This window comes from Abramis brama, assembly GCF_963993115.1.
Source record: "Abramis brama genome assembly, chromosome: 5".
Lineage (NCBI taxonomy): Eukaryota > Metazoa > Chordata > Actinopteri > Cypriniformes > Leuciscidae > Abramis > Abramis brama.
In genome coordinates, this window is record NC_139967.1 from 41,467,199 (window position 1) to 41,487,720 (window position 20,522).

General features: G+C 34.8%; 1 protein-coding gene across 6 annotated transcripts in view; it reads left to right on the forward strand.

The window, feature by feature from the left end:
- The window catches only part of gtf2ird1 (GTF2I repeat domain containing 1), a 32,396-nt gene that overhangs the window by 7,145 nt on the left and 4,729 nt on the right, over positions 1-20,522 (forward strand). The window contains exons 2-22 of one of the 6 annotated variants that reach the window (XM_084114648.1): positions 2,794-2,923; positions 3,007-3,148; positions 3,872-4,051; positions 4,176-4,359; positions 5,310-5,605; positions 5,770-5,865; positions 7,421-7,504; positions 8,711-8,894; positions 9,426-9,451; positions 11,482-11,605; positions 13,843-13,886; positions 14,003-14,083; positions 15,373-15,459; positions 17,056-17,106; positions 17,193-17,255; positions 17,411-17,594; positions 17,719-17,780; positions 19,060-19,122; positions 19,329-19,596; positions 19,715-19,743; positions 19,847-19,894. In XM_084114648.1, the coding sequence (XP_083970774.1) occupies positions 2,798-2,923; positions 3,007-3,148; positions 3,872-4,051; positions 4,176-4,359; positions 5,310-5,605; positions 5,770-5,865; positions 7,421-7,504; positions 8,711-8,894; positions 9,426-9,451; positions 11,482-11,605; positions 13,843-13,886; positions 14,003-14,083; positions 15,373-15,459; positions 17,056-17,106; positions 17,193-17,255; positions 17,411-17,594; positions 17,719-17,780; positions 19,060-19,122; positions 19,329-19,596; positions 19,715-19,743; positions 19,847-19,894 (2,422 nt within the window). In that variant the 5' untranslated portion in view covers positions 2,794-2,797. Of the gene's footprint in view, positions 1-2,793; positions 2,924-3,006; positions 3,149-3,871; positions 4,052-4,175; positions 4,360-5,309; positions 5,606-5,769; positions 5,866-7,420; positions 7,505-8,710; positions 8,895-9,425; positions 9,452-11,481; positions 11,606-13,842; positions 13,887-14,002; positions 14,084-15,372; positions 15,460-17,055; positions 17,107-17,189; positions 17,256-17,410; positions 17,595-17,718; positions 17,781-19,056; positions 19,123-19,328; positions 19,597-19,714; positions 19,744-19,846; positions 19,895-20,522 lie in introns of all 6 variants that reach the window. The other 5 variants (XM_084114645.1, XM_084114644.1, XM_084114643.1 and 2 more) reach the window with 5 other exon arrangements.

Here is a 20,522-nt window from a genome sequence, read left to right on the forward strand (position 1 = left end):
AAACAAAAAAGAGCTTTTTGACAGCAAACACTTAATATGGGTTTGGTTCATACAGGGATAAAAAAGTAGCCCATGTGTAAAATGAAATACTCTGCTATATCTATCAGGACAGTGATCCAAAAACAATCATCAAAATCAACACAAAAATGGGTCACTGAGCTCAAAACCAAGCATCTGCAATGGCCATCCCAGTCACCAGACCTGAACCCTATAGAAAATGAGTGGGCTGAACTGAAGAGAAGAAGCACCAACATGGATCTGGGAATCTGAAGGATCTGGAGAGATTCTGTATGGAGGAATGGTTTCTGATCTCTGGTCAGGTGTTCTCCAAACTCATCAGGCATTATAGGAGAAGACTCAGAGCTGTTATCTTGGAAAAAGGAGGTTGCAAAAAGTATTTAATAAAAGGGGGCAAATAATTGTTCCCAACATGTTTTGGAGAAAAAACATTTATTTCATAATGTGATTTCCCCCCCACTTTCAATTATTTTACTTCAATGAAAGGTTATATTTTTGCTAATTGATATTTTAATAAAATATCAAAAGGATTAACAATGCAGATTTATTTTTTACAGCCATCTTTGATCATATTTATCATATTTACCAAGGGGGCAAATAATTATGACCAGCACTTTAAATATACCAAATCAGGTAACAATCTATCATATTTTATTGGAAAATTAAACAATATTTTATCAAACTTTGATTATTGTCTTGATCAATGATCAAACTACATTTTATAAAAGTCTCCTGTCAAGTTTAAAATATATTAGGCTACACCAGCATATGAGAGTCAAATTGGACGACTACAGGGACTCATCTCAAGATCAGTCGTTTAACTCTTTCCCCGCCAGCGTTTTTGAAAAAAGTTGCCAGCCACCGCCAGCATTTTTGATCATTTTTACAAAAGTTTCATGGCCCCCAGAATATTTTGTTGAGAATATTTGAAAATTCAATGAATGTATCAAAAGAAAGAACAGAGCCTCTGCTTAAAAAAACACTTTTCACACCCCGTCAATCGTGTGAACACAACACATCTATTGCCAAAATTATCAAAAAAAGATCAGTCAAGAATAGAAAATTATTGAAAGTATTCAAACCAGGAATGTCAGAATCAGAATGTGTATTTACATGCGTTTGTGCATGAAAAATATGTCTGTCAAAACCAACACGTTGAACGAAGTTCACTAACCTGGCTGGAGGCTAACTAAGTGTTTTTGATGCACAAAATGGCATCTTTTTGCTTAGCACTATGACACTGATCGTCTCTATTAAATGTTTTTTCCCCCTTAATTTTAGCCATTAATCATAGCCATTTAACATTACAGTATAATTGAAAGCTATCAATTTTAACATTTAGTAGGCTTTAAAAATATAACAACTTTTAATTTAATTTAAACGAACTTAAAACAATCTTCACATAAACCAATTGTAATAAATGTCACATTTAGCTGTACCTTTAATATATATGAGGACTCAACGCTAAGGGTTTGCGTCTTGTCGTGCTTAAAAAAAACAAAAAAACCTAATGCCGTGGTAATTGTGTTAAATATTTATAACGCGTTAAACTGAAAAAAAAAAAATCTCATGTCTTAACACGTTAATTTTGACAGCCCTAATTTTAACCCATGTACAGTAAATGCAGATCCCTTTGTAAATAATAGTGAAAAATCACTTAACAATCACTAAAGCTGTTATTTTAAAACATTACTCCTTTGCAGATTTTAACTCATCTAGTATGCATATACAGTACTAGGCTATACAGAAGTCTACTTACAAACTGCAGTACTGGGAAATGTTTTTTGGGCTAAATAAAAACTAAAATGCAGTGAAGTGAAGATGTTTTCCAAAACAATGCCATGATAGATCTTTTTTATTACTGAACTTCTATTAAATTAATCCTTGGTACACTATTTACAGTATTTACGGGTAGTCTGCAGGTAGGATGGAGAAGTTGCCACAGTTCTTCTGTGGATTTAGACTTTGCTTAGCCTTAGTCTGTCTGATATAATCAAACAGATTTGATGACGGTGAGATCAGATCTCTGCGTGGGCCATCCCATCTGTTGTAGGACCTCTCGTTCATACAGTTCATTTCAATATATGACACAAACCCAGAAAAGGCTAATAATAATTACATACATACAAATAAACAAACAAACAAACAAACAACAAAACCATGTTACATAGAACACATTATTCTTAAATCCCTAACCTTAAAATTTCCTTAAACGCTTTTTTAAAATTCAGATTTTATAATATGTGCAAAGAGTTAAAACTTTCCTACAGGCAAACTAAAAGAAAATATATAAATTAGCAACTTGTTGTGCCTAAAGACTTATATTTATGATGTTACAAAAGATTGCTGTTTAAAACTAAATGCTGTCAAATTTTCTATTCATCAAAGAATCCTGATTTTTTTTTTTTTTAAATCATGTTTCCTCAAAAATGTGAAGCAGCAGAACCTTGATAATAATAATGTGCACCAAATCTGCATATTGAAATGTTTACTGACATGAGTCATATGTTTGTGAATCCGACTACACTGAATGAATGCGCTGACTATTTGTTTTTCTGTGTATCCTACTGTACAGGTCAACTCAATAGCAAGAGATGCTTTGTTTTGACCGTTATTTTGTCGCTTACGGCATCAATTTATTTGTCAAATAAAATATGGTATCTGTTTTTGAACAACTTTTGGCGCAACAGCTGTTATGTGTGATTTAGTGAGTAATTAAGTTTATATTTGATGTAGTGTTATTGACCTGCATTTCATTCCGTGTCTTTCCCTCAGAAGAATGGCACAGATACGGAAGCTGGGCTGTGATGGGATGAGGACCAACTCTCGGCCAGAGCTCAAAGTTCCCCAAGTGTCAGCCAGACAAGAGATCCTCACCAGCCTAGTGTCTGCTCTGGACTCTGTGGTAAGACTGTTTAAAGATGCTTACAGTGAGAGTATTATGCAGCTTATTTGTGCTGGATGACTTGAATCAAACTGTGTCTGCAGTGCACTGCCATGTCTAAACTGAATGCTGAGGTGGCCTGTGTCACTGTGCACGAGGACAGCGTGATCGCCGTGGGAACAGAGAAGGGAAGAATCTTCCTAAACTCCAGAAAGGAGATACAGACAGACTTTCACAAGTTCTGCAGTGAGTCAACATCAAATCCAAAATTTACCCTTTTTGCTTTCTTCATTTAATACATGTGTGTGTTATTCTATAGAAAAATGGTTTTCATGGCAAATTGTCTTGGCAATTACAATGTAACCGTTAGGGGTGTAATGGATCGTAGTTGATCCATGATCCGTATGGACCAGGCCCCACGGTTCGGCACTCTTGATTTATTGAAAAATGTAACTATTATAGAATGAAAGTTTATTTTCACATGTTTGGTCTTGCCAGAATGAAACAGTTGGAATGTCAAATCAGATAAATGTTTTACTGTTAAAAAATTAAAGGTGTATAACACATTTGAATAATCTCAAAAGTTAACATATAATTTATAAAATAAATATATAAAAATTTGCATCATTCTTATATCATATTTTTACCACTGCAGAGGCAATATTGTCATGAAGATTTATAACCTATACTACTGTTCAGATGTTTAGGGTCAGTGAGATATTTTTGTCTGTTTGTTTTTGAAGGAATTTTGTTATTTTATTCTGCAACTTATGATGCATTAAATTGATCAAAAGTAACAGTAAAAATGTTTATAATGTTACAAAAGATTTCTATTTCAAATAAATTTGTATAAATAATGTATTTTCCCAAACTTTTGAACGCTTGTGTATGCAAACCGCATATAACAGTACAGGTGTTTCGAGGCTAGTTGTGCCGTTTCCTCAGAAATAACAGATTTATTTTCCACAGAAGTGTCCTGTCTGCAAGCATTAACTTCCATGAATTCCCACGCCAAAGTTCCTGATGTGGACTGCAGCAGGACTGGCAAAGACTGCGGGCAGCAGGGCAGACAGAGAGCCTTAACAGACACTCATTCCAACATCTTCGTCCTGAGGAAGATGGTGGAGGAGGTGTTCAGTGTGCTTTATAGTAAGTTGATAGTAGTTGATTAGGGTTTTCTTCACATTTTTATGGGATGAAACGCAAAAAAGGGATGTACAGTATTCGGCACAAAAGCAAAAACATCATTATCCACTTAAATGTAATGTTTCAGGTGAGGCTGTTGGGAAGAGCAGCCTGGTCCCTGTGCCTTATGACTGGATTCTCAAGGATCCCAGCTCAGTGGTTGTCTACGGCCTGCCTGATGGTGTGACTTTGAGAAAGCCTTCGGAATATGACACCAAGACCTTAATGAAGATCTTAGAGCAGAGCAACCGCATCCGCTTCATAGTCAAAAGGTCAGTCTTCTAGTTGATTTTTTTTTAATACACTGGAAAGAATGCAAATGCCTGTTTTTTTTTTTCTGCACAAAAGATTGTAAAATTAAATGGAAAAAATGCATCTCTTTGAACTCCTTTACATAAAAATTTAAACTATGACGATTTAACTTAATTTCCTGTAAAACCTCACAAAATAAGATAAAAGCTTTTGGTCGGGTGTCTCTTACCATTTTAGAGAACAAGGAAATGGATAAAAGCAACAAAAATAACAAGAGGAATGAAAAAGTAAAATGACAAAATGTGCTGACAAAATGGAAATAATCTACATACTCCAAAGTTTGATTTTTTTTTTTTTTATATTAATCTAGGATGCACTAAATTGTTAAAAAGTGACATTAAAGATTTTTACATAATTACAAAAAAAAATCTTTCAAGTAAATGCTGTTCTTTTGAACTTTCTTTTTATCAAATAATTCTGTGGCATGGTTTTCACAAAAATATTAAGCAGTTTTTAAAATTTATAATAATAATTAATGTTTCTTGATCTCCCAATCAGCATATTAGAATGATTTCTGAAGAATCATGTGACACTGGAGTAATGATGCTGAAAATTCAGCTTTACCATCACAGGAATACATTTTAAAATATAATCAAATAGATAACAGTTATTCTAAATTGTAATAATATTTCACAAAATGACTATTTTCTACTGTATTTTTGTTATATGTAATTATTGTATGTTATTTATGCATATATATATATATATATATACATATAATGCATGTCTTTTATATAAAGTATATATATTATATGTGTGTGTTTTACATTATAATAACTGAATCTATTGTCAGGTGGGTTGTATTTTGAAGTAAATCATATGAATGGCTGCTTTCATTCAAAAAAGCAAAATCATTGTTTGATATTAAATGACGTTCATTGGTGTGAATTTTGTGTGTGTATTTTAATAGAACACCAGAGGAACCCTCCCGGGATGCCAAATCCTGTCCGGAAGTCAACCATCAATCTTCGACCTCAAAGAGCGTAAGCAACCACGCCTCCGTCAAACCCTCCGTGCAGGAAGTGTCTGCTAGCAACTCCATGCTCTCCAGCTTCCTGTACGGCATGCCCATGTCCTCCCAGCCCCACCCAGACAGCAAGCTGGACCTGAAGCCCACATCACTGCACTGCGTTGGTAAAGAGCGGCTGGGCATGTGGGCGTCCGCTGAGGAGAAAGCGGTTCAGGCCAAGGAATGTGCTGACAATGGTTAGAGCCTCCTGTTGTCTTTCTATATACACTGGCTCCCACTACCTTTCTATGGAAATGAATCACTGTTGCACTTATGATGAGTGATATCACACATGTAGATGCTGAACCATGTGGAGATTCTTCTTTTTTTATGTACTTGACTCTGTGTGTGTCTCTTCCAGGCGAACGAATAGGGCTGGCAGCGGATCTTACCCAGAGCCCTCCCAGCATCCATGTCTCCAAGCGCCTTCTGTTCTCCATAGTGCATGAAAAATCAGGTGGGTGACAGACTGTACTCGCCATTACAGCGTCTGGCCAAGGACAAGCTGGCCTTCATTTCAGTGGCTTTTATGGGGTCCCAAGCAGTGCGTCTAATAGAGCTAGAACAGGATAAATACCAAGTTAGTTTCCACCCCAAAATACAAAGACAAGGAATCTTCTCACAACACTATAAAGTGATAGTTCACCTAAAAATCAAGGTTCTGTCATTATTTATTCACCCTCATGCCATTCCAAAACTTGTATGATGCTATATTTTCAGTGGCACATAAAAGGAGAACTTTTGAGGAATGTTAATGTAGCTTTTTATGTATATATACATATATATATATATATATATATATATATATATATATATATATATATATATAACTAAAAATATAAATATTTCTTTTTTAGAAAATAACTAAAAAAAAATATTTTCCATTGTCACATATATATATATTTCATAGTGTTCTGAAAGAAACAAAAAATCACTATGTTCAAAGTCTTCTGAAGCCATTTGATAACTTTACATGTGACAATGGAAAATATTTTTTTTTTGTTATTTTCTAAAAAAGAAATATTTATATTTTTAGTTACATATATATATTTTTTTTGTTATTATTCCCCGATAATCTTCCTCTTCACTATCGCGCTCAGATTAACATGCCATTATTGAAGTCAGCAATTATATATATATATATATATATATATATATACATATATATATAGTATATATAGGTAACAGACACAAGATCACCATCCTTTTTAAAGCAAGACATTACAGGTAAATACTCTCACCATACTCACATACTACACCATACGATTAATATGTTAATATGTTAAAAAATACAAATCAGGCATTATCTAATTAAATATGCACTCATTTGCATACATTTCTGGAAAATAAATCTGAACATTGGGTAAAGCCAGTTTCAAACTTTCAGAATACAGAATAAAACTGTTAAGTCTGGTGTATTTAAGACAAATAAAACATTTTTGTAGTCCATTTCAGAGAGTTGATAGCAAATGAGTCTTTTTTTGAAGCTTGACATATTGACACGCTTACTAATAAACTGTTGTCTAGTTTATAAGAAAGCAGCATGATGTTTCTTCAGAAAATAACAGCATATGAGTTTGGAATGATTCAGTGATTAAACAACAACAGAATTCCTTGCAGTAAGAAAACACAGCTAATGTATAATTTAAACTCCCTGTAAATAAATCAATCCTATCTAATGATCCACAAAGTATTCTTTATATATCGGTGGTATTTGTTTAGATATGGCTCCAGGCGAATGAGACATAAAGAGGGCTGGTTTTGGCAGAGTGAGCAGTAGTAATGGGAGTTTGGCCAGGTCACCTGGGCTACCGAAGTCTGTTCCTCTCTAAAGATCAGCGTGAAATCTCCAGTCACTGCAGAGAGTCAGGACCTGCCTTAATTGTCTCCTATGTCTAAAAGAACAGAGGAAAACCTCAATGTACCCAAACACATTTCAGAAAATGTTAACAATCAGGGAACATATGAAAGATTGTTACATGATACAGTTTTGTTTTGTATTGCATGCACAGAAAAATGGGACTCGTTCATCAGGGAGACCGAGGATATCAACACCCTTCGAGAATGTGTTCAGATCCTCTTCAACAGCAGATATGGTGAGCTCACAGTGCACAATTCACAGCCATACCACTATACAATAATTGCAATAAATGCATATTGATAGAGAAAGTGTGTAGAGCTGATGTGTGTAATTTTTAACCCTTTTAAAGTTTGACATATGAAATAATCTTTTTTTTCTGAAATGGAACTGTTTATTGAACCTTTAGACACAATCTAAAAAAATCTAAAACAGTTTGCATACATGTTTTTTGTTGAGTAACAAAAATATTTGATACATCAGGCTTTTATGGCTTATATAGTATGATATAGGAGAATATGGAGCTCATAATTGAGAAGGAAAAAAACACCTACATTTTATGAGCAAGAATATACAATATACAATTTGGTGCCGTTTTTTATATTTATATGACCAAAATATAAGATGAAATTCTAATAGCTTGTTGTAATATAAATCAATGAGATCTTTATGCACAAATATCAGTTCTAAAAAATATCTTATAAAATTATTATAATTTTATGATCAAAACTCTATAGTTCATTGTGGGGGCAAATCATATAATGCAATGCAATTCGTCAAAAGTCAGATGTATCATATTTGATACTCATTTTACCTTGTATGTATGGATAATCAAGTAAGTTTTCCAGCGTTCATATTGAAATATTACTAATATAAAATTTCTTACATTTTACTTTATAAAAAACAGTAGAGATTTCACAGCAGAAAGACGTGAACCACGACCTGAAGGGAGACGGAATAGAATTTTACTAAAAGCTCTTTTACCTGCTAATAAAATATGAACTATCAATCAGATGACAGAAGACATGTAGTAGATTGTGTACAACAGGTTTTTCAGCAAAGTTTTGATCACGTTGATAGTTTAGAGGCCTTTGAAATTTGCTTATCGAATATGATACAGTTTATAGGGTTAATCTATTTTCTCTTATCACAGCTTAATATGCAGAGAACTGTAAGTAAACCATTAGTAGCTTGATCCCCCCAAAAACTATAAATACTGTGTCTCTGTGGTGCTATAAAAAACAGCCAGCAAAGCAACATTGGCTCAACCAATGGTGTGCGTTTGGGGCGGGATCACCATTTTGGCTGACCAATGGCAGTTGGGGGATTGTTTAAAAATCGTTTTAAAAACAATTTTTCTTTTTCAGTTCCGTTTTGGAACACTGGTAGCGCAGAAATTACATGCTTCAGCTTTAACTCATCACATAACTAATGTTCATTTTAGCTGAGGCATTAGGCCTGGATCACATGGTTCCTGTGCCGTACCGGAAAATCGCCTGTGATCCTGAGGCGGTGGAGATCATTGGAATTCCAGACAAGATTCCCTTCAAGAGACCATGCACTTACGGTGTGCCTAAACTCAAACGGATCCTGGAGGAAAGGCATGCTGTCCGCTTCGTTGTCAGAAGGTTCGAGGCGCCATCTGAACATACTTTTATTTTGAGATCTAATCTTGACCTGACTAAGGAGATTTCCTTACGTGACATAGCTGCTCGATTAAGTACCAACATAGTTAAACTGCTACAGCGGCAGTGTGATTTGTAGCTCTTCCAATTTCAACGTGTGACGGTGGTGTCAAGAGATTGAATTACTGATAACCTTTCATTTTTGGTCATGTAATTAACTGTGGGGCTCATTGAAAATGAATCCAGATATTGGTACTGGATATACTGAGTTTTTAATTTGCTTCATATGAAAAAAAAATGAAAAAAAAGTCTAGCCGTCTTTGCCATCTGGCAGAGCAGCACTAGGCATCCAAAGTGGAGCGTCATGCTGGTTGTAACCGCTGCCATACATGAGCCAGCGTGGAGCCGCTGATTTGGCATAATGAGGAAATCTCCTGCTGTTCGGCACCAGACATGCGTAGACAGCATTTCAGATTTTTTATATGTTTAAGCTGGTCTTACAGGAACTAACAATTTTCTTTTTTCTTTTCTTAGAATGTTTGATGAACGGATTTTTACTGGTAGGTGTTTCCTGAACCAGAGTCCATCTGACTTATTACATTGTAATAGCATTGTTATAACATAACTTGGTTACACTTTTTTTTAATGTGCCGTTGTTACACTGTAGTTATACATTTAAGTACTGAGTAATATTAAGTAACTACATGTACTTACTACCTAAGGGTTAGGATTAGGGTTTGATTTGGTTTAGGGTTAGTTTCATGTAATTTATAGTTATTACTATAGTAACTACATTTAACATATGTAACAATGACACTGTAAAATAAAGTGTTACCCATAACTTTGTACCTTTTCTGAACTGTAAGTGAAAATGTCTTGTTGTTATCTTAAAGGGACATTGTGTAGGAATTTCTCCCATCTAGCGGTGAAATAGTATTTTGCATTCAAACAAATAGTGCTCTCCAGCGCCTCGCATTTTCAAATGCGTGTTGCATCTACGGTAGCCGTTATGTACCAAAAAGCTATGACAGGATGTCTTATAATAGCACTTCATCGAGTTTTCCTTCGGGTGAACTGGTTTGTTATTTCAAACAAACTGCAACTTGACAACGAACAAACGAATGTTACAGTTCTGACTTTTCCTAAAAGTGTCTGTATTTTCATTTAAAATGTTTTTCATATAAATTACACATAAGGCAAAAAAACAAATGAACATTTACCTATATTTCGGCCATAGACGGTCAGATTGACCGCAATGAATTCCGCGGTATTATTATAGGCTATACATATACACAACAATAAAATGTGTTAAAAAAATACACAAACATATTCAACAACAAATCATTTAAATGTAATGATATTCAGAACAGAACAAGAATGAAAAAATAACTATAAACAAGCCAAAATGAAATACTTTATAAGCGAAAGTGAAAGTAAGCGGCGTTAGGCTCACGTAACTCTCTAATTAGAATCAAAATGTTTCAACATTTGCAATGTATTTGGATGGTAAACTATTCATTACAGGCTTTGTACTTCACTCACGTTCCAATAGCGACGGAAAAATCATCCTCTTCACACGCGCAAAAATGGTACGAATTGTACTAGGCTACTGACTATATAAACAGAGCAGTGGAATTTTTATATGTTAGGTTGACTATTTTATTATGGCTATAATGAACAGGCTGCAATGTCAAGATTGCAATGCTGTAATATGGTGTGTGTGTGTGTGTGTGTGTGTGTAGGCGGGCACGATCGAACAGTGGAAACATGAAAACAGGCTAGGCTACTCTGTCATTTTGTTCAGGACATCTACGGATATTATTTATTTATAAATGTATAATTAAACTTGTTTAAATGTACAGTTTGGTAGTGTTAAGACCGTAACATTGACTTACCTGTCGAGAAGAAAGCAGGCAACTTCAGCATCTCTTTTGAAAGCTTTCTCCTGCATTAGCTATCCCGACATTAACCCTTGTTTTTTGTAATCTCCGGTCACGTTTCCTTTTACGGTCTATTTCAGACTTTTTCGACGACGAGGACTCCTTATCCTGTGACTCAGCATATGTATGAATGAACGGTGTATAAATAACCATACAGTGCAGCCTTTTAAACTTGCCGGGGCAGTGACAAGCGCCTCTCTCTGCTCTGGTCCTCCGCTTCTGCTGGCTTCAGTCACGTGACGCTGGCTCTGAATGAAAACGCGTTGTGGAAATGCGTTGGCTTAGTACTTTTTGTCCCTCTCTGCTATTATAGTTTTTCAAGATGGCGGAACTACATGGAAGCCTCCGTGGACCTACCCGTCCCATGTATATAAAGATAATAAATTCTTCATTTACGAGGATAAGTCAGATAATTAGCAGAGGTATTTGTATACCATTGAGGACATATTTATGAATAAAAATATTGATTTTAGATAATAAAATACCTAAAAACCTACACATTGTCCCTTTAAGGAGCTATTTTGACCCCATCTGACCCTTAACTACCTATACTCATTGGTGTGACCTATTATAATCAAGTTGGCAAATGGCAATTTTATATAATGTACAGTATGTGTATGTTAACCTTGTCTTTTCACATTATTTGTAAGCTGCTGGTAAAGTAGCTAAGGAGGAGGGCAAACAGGATGGTGTCGGCCTCGAGGACGGTTTCCCAGATGGCCTCAGGGTGCCGAGCTCTTCCCTAGAGCTGGTCAGCAACACTCACAGTAGCAGGTATCAATTCACCTTGCCTGTCACCACAGAAGAACAGTATTGTTATGTTCTTAGTAGGGCTGGGTATCATTCAAAAAATTTCGATACCAATACCGATACCTTGATTTCGATACCGGTTCCTGAACGATACTTTTTTCGATACCAATTTTATGAAATCCATTTTAACAATATTACATAACACATTACCTCAGAAAAACTTTGGTTTTATTTTTTCAGTTTGACTCATGCTCCTTAGCCAGTGCACAAAGGAAAAAATTTTTTTATAAAGAGCTCATGCTCACCAAAGCTAAATTTGTTTGATCAAAAATACAGTAAAACATGTAACATTGTGAAATAGTATTACAATTTAAAATCTTATTTGAATATATTTCAAAATGTAATTTATTACTGTGATGTCATAGCTGAATTTTCAAAATCATTACTTCAGTGTCACATAATCCTACAGAAATTTGAAAACAGTTTGCTGCTTAATATTTTGGAAACTATGATACATTTTTTTCATGATTCTTTGACGAATACATTTTTCAAAAGAACAGCATTTATTTGAAACAGAAATATTTTGTAACATTACACGTGTTTTAAGGTAATTTTTGATCACTTTAATGCATCCTTACTGGAAAAAAAAAATCTGACTAACCAACACATTTTTGAACGGCAGTGTACATTTAGTAGGTCATTATTGCAATATAAACACTGTCAGAGTGATCAACAAGGTAACTTATCTCTTAATTTACCAGTCGAAGACGGAGCAACTTTCTGCTCTTATGTTTACTCCGTGCACTGTCAAGGTCTTCATCATATCTGTCGCGGTACCGGTCTTTGCAGCAATTATTTTACCGCAAATACTGCATCGCGCGCTGTTGGCATCGAGCCTGGAGAAATGTAGCCACACTTTCGATCGACTTTTCCACATCTTTAGGGTATTGTGTGTGTGCGTGTGTGTTCGCGTCTCACATGAGTATGTGCGTGGAGAGTTTGTGTGTGTGCTCGCGTCTCATTGAGTATGTGCGCGAGTTTGTGTGTGTGCTCGCGGCTCATATATGCGTGGACAGTTTGTGCGCGCGCGCGTCTCGTGTGTGTAGAGTTTGCGTGTATGTGCGTGAGCGAATTTAAGTGTGTCGTTGTGCATTTCATATGTATTTGTTTGAGCACTGACGTTGACGAGTTAACCCCTTAGGTATCGAACAACGAGTCATTTTTCCATACTCGATAGCATCGAGGCAATTCGGTCGGTACCTAAAAAGTATCGAACTCGGTACCCAGCCCTAGTTCTTAGATAGTTTGCATTATTATTTTCCTGTAATGATGCACTGACAGAACGTTTTGACTGAAAATATGAACCAAAACTACTGAAACAGATCTGGTAACTTTGACAAGCCAAAAAAATGTGACAATAATTTAAATAAAATTAACAAATAAATTAATGAATTAAAACTTATTTTTACATTTTCCCTATTAAAACAAAGCAACCATATTTGCATACATTTTCCTTATAAGTAATAACTGTCATATTGTCATACTGTCAACTGGACATATTGCAAACATGTACTTGCCCATGTACACACAGACAGCGAGAGACTCTAAACATCCCATGTTAGGCTGTGCTTATATTATAAAAAATAAATAAAAATGAGTTAGAGTTAATGAGTAAAGGCCTGTTTATACCTAGAATAATGACTCTAATAACGATAAGAATCACTACATTAGCATCAACACCAACGAACAATATCGTTCTGTTTATTATAAGCATGATAATCAGTTTTATCATCTGCTGCTTTAAATGCTCTGGCTCTTTAAATGAGGATGGATTCTGATTGGCTGTCAATGTTTTATCATTATCAGCTTGGGGAAATAAAACCTTTGTGAAAGTGATTCTAACAATATCATTTCTCTGTGCTGTTTTTGTTATAGTTGTGGTGTGGACTTTGCTATTCTTTTACATTTAGATATCTTTATCGTCCTTGGTGTGAATGGGCCTTAATTCTTTATTCTCGGTTTTTCTGCAGATATTTATTTGATTTAAAAAATGTATAGGCTAACAGAATGTATAGTTCTTCAAAGCCAAACCATTTAAAATGACAATTTAGCCTTTTTAAGTGTGTCAGAAGTTCTGCTTTAGGCCAAGAAATTTCATTTGGGTGCATAACTTTTTTTCCCCCTGTAATTAAGAAGAAAGTAGAAAGGTAACTAATAAAGATGGAAATCTTGTTGGGTTTTTTTTTCATTTTTTTTTTCAGATCGACTAGCTCCTGTGTCAGTCCTTTGGCTGAGTGTGAAGCAGGTAGATCTTCTGCTCATTGTTTTAATGCAACTTTGGCTTCTGCACTGTAGTTTTATGAATCTGTAACTTATTTCAAGTGTAAAAATCAAAATAATTCATTATGATTTATTTTCCAGGTCCATCTGGAGACTGTCTGCCTTTGAAAAAGATCAAAACAGAGCCCCCAGATGGTGAAATTATCCAGGTGACAGTGCCAGGTATGAGCTCCCAGTCCCACAGTAAGGCTCACACTGAGAGTTTTAATATTTCGGCCCTGGCATCTCAAGTTTTCTTGTCTTTTTGGCGTTATTGTTAGTTGACAACAATCATCATTTGTGCAGAAATTTAAATAAAGTTTTGAGTTGAACGCAGCATGAAATCCCTGTAGGTCTACTGGATATGAACGCATTAGCATATTCCACTTACTCGCAGAGAGGAAGTTTGTCTTTGATGGTTGCCTCCTGATTTAAAAATATTTGCTCTCATTTTCCACCCTGCTGTGCAGTGATCTGAGCCTTTGAGGACAGACAGGGCATTTTGCATTACATGGCACATTTATTGGCTAAACACTGAACTGAAGGAACATCATATATAAGCTGCAAATTTGAGCTCAAGCGCTACATTAACAGTGTTGAAAAACATCATTCTGGCCAAGTATAATGCTTTCTCCATCTCTGAAACCACTCTGAATCCAATTCCAAACACCTGTCAAACAAACCCAATCAATCCTTGATATATAAAATCAACTCCAGACTGGTTTTTCTGTCGTTTAGTATCCTATTTTACTTGGAAATATGTCATACTATGGAACGATTATGAATGCTGCATAATGTCTACTTTAAACACATCCTGAAATCAAATCGGGCCCTATTTACTTTCTTAATGAATGTCACTGGTTTATACAAAATGTACCGTTCAAAAGTTTGGGGTCAGTCAAAAATTTTTTTAAGAAATGTGTATTTTTTTGTTGCAAGGATGCATTACATTGATCAAAAGTGACAGCAAAGATATTTACTGTGTTTAATTAAAAAAAATCATGGTTTCCACAAAAATATTAACCAGCACTGTTTTCAACACTGATAATAATAAGAAATGTTTCTTGAGCACCCAATCAGCATATTAGAATGTAATGTGACGCTGAAGAAAATGCAAGAAAGAAGCTTTGCCATCTCAGAAATGAATTACATTTTAAAATAAAATTTAAAATTGTAATAATATTAAAATGTATATTACTGTTTTTTGACCAAATAAACGCAGCCTTGGTGAGCATAATATTGTTCTTTTTCACTAGTCTCATAGTAGACAAGTTATCAATGTTTTCTAAAAAAATAATGAACCAATTTTATCAGCATAACTTTTTCTTACTTTTTACAGTTCGAAGTCAAATTCAAGTGAACACATCATATTATCTAAATTGAAAGCATTTTGAGTGCCATTAAATTAACATCCATATCCGGCTCTCTCTCTCATTCTCTATTCCTGTCTTTCTCTCATCCTCTACTCTCAGAGTCCAGTGCTTCTACAGAGGAGCCAAGTGAGCCTCAGGCTGAGCGGGTGACCCCTGACCTCTGTCATCCCAAGGAGCCTGAAGCAGGTAACAGCATACTAGCCTTCTTACCTTATATCTGAATGTAGTTCCATATCCATCTTTTTTCTCTTGCCTCCAGTGGTACATTGATAATCCCAAACATATGACATATCAAAGCCTCTAATATAACCCTCTCCAATTTCTCATCCAGTTACAAATCCCTCCATCCCGTCTATACCTGCCCTCCTACAAGCTTTAATGCCTGTCTCATAATCTTTATATGCACATGTACGTGTCAGTCCAACTAACTGTCAAGTCCATTCTTGTAAGACATTCATTTCAGTGAGCTTATGCTTAACACAGGGATATTAAATGCTGATTTAGCCACTGTGTTGTGTGGAGAAACCATGTCCTGATCTCTCAAAAGGAGTACGAACCTCTGTGAAGATCGAAACAGGACAGCGGCAGTTAATGTACAAAAAAACATTTTTACCAGTGATAATAACATAGGTTGAAATGTGGTAAGACAAGAGTTTTACATTTCTTATTTTAACACCAAACCCAATACCCCAGACTTAACCCAAACAGTTGTCCCAGCCCTAGTCAGATCCGATGTGAAACCTGTTCCCCATGCTGTGCTAGTTCTCCCACTACAGTAAACCCACATCCAATAGAACTCCCTAAATAGACTCCCAGTGTTAGTGCCCTTAATATATAGAAATATACTGTGAGTTGATATGAACGCTTAACCACTGTCATGTGTATTAACAGGTTTCCTTGGTTATGGAAAATCAGGGAATTTTAAAGTTCTTTGCCAGGCCTAGAAAAAAAATCTTTAAGTTGTTAGAATATTTCGTCATAGCTTAGATATAACTCTTTTTTAGAGTAAAACTTGCAGGTAAGCAAGTGATTTCTGATTCTTTTGATTTGGATCTTTTCAGTGCTATTTTGGCACTGAATTATTTTATTATTTATATACTATATATATATATATATATATATATATATATATATATATATATATATATATTATATTATTTTATTTCAATTAATAAAAAAGATTTTTAATCGTTTTAGTTAACAATATTAATGCTGGTTCTGTCCCATGAATCTGATCACAAATTGGTCTGAATGATTTATTAGTGAATCTAAATTCTTTTATTTTTTTGTTACTATTGAAAAGTCATGGAAATTCATTGGTCACAAAGTGTGCTTTATCCAAAATTTATTTAATATTTAATGTTTTATATATAATGATATAAATATAATCTGTTATTACATTTTAGTTTATTTATTAATATATATATATATATATATATATATATATATATATTAAGATTTTTAAACGATAATTAATTAGCAAATTACCATTTTTAAAAAATAATTTGTACACGAGTCGGGTGTAGAAACCTGGTGTTGTTGAAGCGTACATATTGACTCACAGATTAAGTATTTTGACTCATAATTAATAACACTGGATTTATTATGTTGAAGTTTGCATTACACAAATGGTCACTGGAGTAAACCACAGGTGAGTTGAATCATCAAAACATCTTCAGCAAAGAAGAATTGAACTCATGTGTTTTTGATCAAATCATACACATAGGGATACTTCCCATGTGCTTCGCTGATGGTAATTTCATTCTGTTTATATCTCTGCAGAAGATTTAACGCCGAAGTCTACACCACAAGGGCTCAAGAGAGCTGTTGAAGGTAAAACTCCATTTTGAATTATCACTCAGGTTTGTCTTCAGATATTATGGGCTGTTGGTGTGATTGTCCTCCCTTTTCCCCAGAAGACATCGGAGAGATGATCCTTCAGCTGCGAAAGCAAGTCGAGAGCCTTTTCAGCTCCAAGTACAGTGAGTCATGGACTTACTCACCGTATCAATTGCAATCAACTGTGGCGGCAACCTGCAAATCTGCCAGTTACAGATTCCTCTGGCTTAAAATATACACGAATAATAGATAGCAGAATTCATAATAGTTTGTCAAACATCTATCTTTCTCATTCTAGGTGAGACTCTTGGTCTGCCTGAACCGGCTAAAGTGCCATACTCCAAGTTCCAGATGTACCCAGATGACCTGTATGTCACTGGGCTGCCAGAAGGGATGACTTTTCGAAGGCCGAACTGTTTTGGGGCAGCAAAACTCCGGAAGATTCTTGCCGCCAGTAGTCAGATTACATTTGTCATAAAGAGGTATAGTCATACAGAACACATTAAAATGATCAAACAAGTTTGTTCTGACTTACACAAAACACTACACTACAATGTTTCAGAAAGCTGCTTGACAATGATGTGCCTTTTTTTATCTGTTTGTCAGGCCAGAATTGTTGACAGAACAAGTAAAAAATGAAGGTGCCTCTAAGACGACCTCTGATTCAGGTAAACTAACATTTTTTATTTTACTTTACATATTTAATTTTATGTAGGGCTGTCACGATTCCTCTTAAATTTGAGCACTCGATTGAAAAAAAAATCCTCGATTACAATTTGCCTGTGTTGATTAACCGGCAAAATACCAGAAGTGGTGCATTCCACAGACGAGAATCCATGAACCGCATCATTAAACCGCTTTCAAAGGCTGCACGATATATTTTAACCATTTAAAAATCATAACATAGAATAGTGCTATTGTGAATCACACAATTAAATAAATATATATGCGCTGCGAGTTTCAGGGTGAAGCGCGGCTCTCTATTTACATGCTGCAGGTTACGAGTTTCTTCCGTCTCAGAGCAGCTCCGTTCACAGTAAATGCTGCTCCACACAAACTCAGGCTGTTTGTCTGGGTTTCCAATAACGCGCTTTGTGTTTCATGCAAAGTGTTGCACTGTTATCATTTACATGCGTGGAGTGCGACTCAGCAGCTCAGTTAACACACTCCATCTCTGCATATGTTTGGGTTGCTTACAACGTTCGTCTGGGAACGAATTGTGCGTCATTTCATCAGATTTGTAACATTTATAAATCTACGCCAACACAGGAGAATACATCAATATGTCTCTAAAAATCATCGCGATTTCAAAATAAAAGTTTAAACCCTCGCTCTGAGTTTGCATGTTTTGATATCCACACGTTCAAGAAATGAGAGTGGCTGTAGCATTTTTATCGTAAAGAATTGGTCAAATATTAAAGATTAAAGGTAAAATTCAGTTAAATGTTATTTAATTGATAATAACAGGGCAATATTAAACAAGGATTTGAACTGCTGTAAAGTAACAACCACACCAGGCCGTTGGCGCCCTCTGTAGGCATTTGTTATAATACGTAATGTACATACTGTAAGTTGATCATGTTTATATTAAGTAATTACATTATGTATTTTAACAGTGTTGTTTAATATAATCATATGATTATTGCCTCATTGTTATTATACCTATGTATTTTAAGTCCTTTTAATGGTTATTGTTCACTTAGGTCTATTTTTATTTCCACAAAAAAACTGATTACTCGATTAATCGTCAAAATAATCGACTGATTACTCTAATACCAAAATAATAGTTAGTTACAGACCTAATTTTATTTTATTTTACAAACCAATTGTCCTGTGAATGGTCATTTTGTTTTGTTTGAACTATCCATTTTGTGTGTATTCCTTGTTTTATCCAAAATATCACTTACTAATCTAATATAATGCTCCTTTTGATTAAATCTTCAGCAGAAACCGACTCTAAAGACCAATCAGATGACCCGGGACCTGCCACCAAAAGACCAGGATTCTCAGGTATCACCGTGATTAAGTTATCAGGTGTTGTACATAGTAAGTTTGTGACTTTATTGCATCCTGACTGAATGAAAAGATTCAGTTTATCATGTGCCACGTGTCTGTCTTTTGGATGCCAGTTCATGTTCAAAACGCCATTCCCTCCTGTCCTTTCCCGATATGCTATCACTAAACCGTTGGCTTTTCTACCATTGTTCTGCCCTCAGACAGTTTAGAGGCCAAGCTCTCCCGTATCGACTTGGCGAACACGCTGCGAGAGCAGGTCCAAGACCTGTTCAACAGGAAATACGGCGAGGCACTGGGCATTAAGTATCCTGTGCAAGTGCCTTACAAGAGGATCAAGAGTAACCCTGGCTCAGTGATTATCGAGGGCTTGCCCCCTGGCATCCCCTTCAGAAAACCCTGTACCTTCGGCTCACAAAATCTAGAGAGGATATTAGCGGTGGCAGACAAGATCTCTTTCAGCATTACACGGTGAAGCACTGCACCAAGTTTCTGAAAAAAAAAATAAACAAAATAAAGTGAACATGGATTAATTTGTGTAATATATTGGGTTTATTTAAGATTTACAAAGTCTTTACTGTCTTTTCAGGCCTTTCCAAGGGCTTATTCCCAAGCCAGGTAAGCAGTCGAAATCTAATAGCACATTTTTATTTAAAAGTGTCTATATTTTTGCTGAATTACTCATGGAAATAACTTAATCAAATCATTTTTATTTTGCCAGCACCCCGAAGAATAACCATATTAAAGAAAGGTTACAGCCCAATAAGCGGTGAGAATACAGCATCATTTACTATGTGTATATATAATATGTGTATATACTGTATATATATATATATATATATATATAACACATATATGATATAATATATACAATTATATATATATATATATATATATATATATATATATATATATATATGTAGTACAGTTCAAAAGCTTGGAAACATTTCGTTTTTTTATATTTTTGAAAGAAGTCTCTAATGCTTATCAAGGCTGCGTTTATTTGATCAAAAATACAGAAAAAAACAGTAATATTGTGAAATATTATTACAACTTAAAATAATAGTTTTCTATTTGAATATACGTTAAAAAATTATTTATTATTAAAAAAATAAACATGTGACATCCAGTCTATCACATGATCCTTTAGAAATAATTCTAATATTCTGATTTATTATGAGTGTTGGAAACAGTTCTGCTGCCTAATATATTTGATGAAAAGGTTAAAAAGAACTGCATTTATTCAAAATAAAAAAATATTTTCTAATAATATAAATCTTCTTTACTATCACTTTTTTATCAATTTAACACATCCTTGCTGAATAAAAGTATTGATTTATTTCAAAAAAAGAAAGAATTTTTTTTTTAATAAAGAATTTTTTTTACTTTTTATTCAT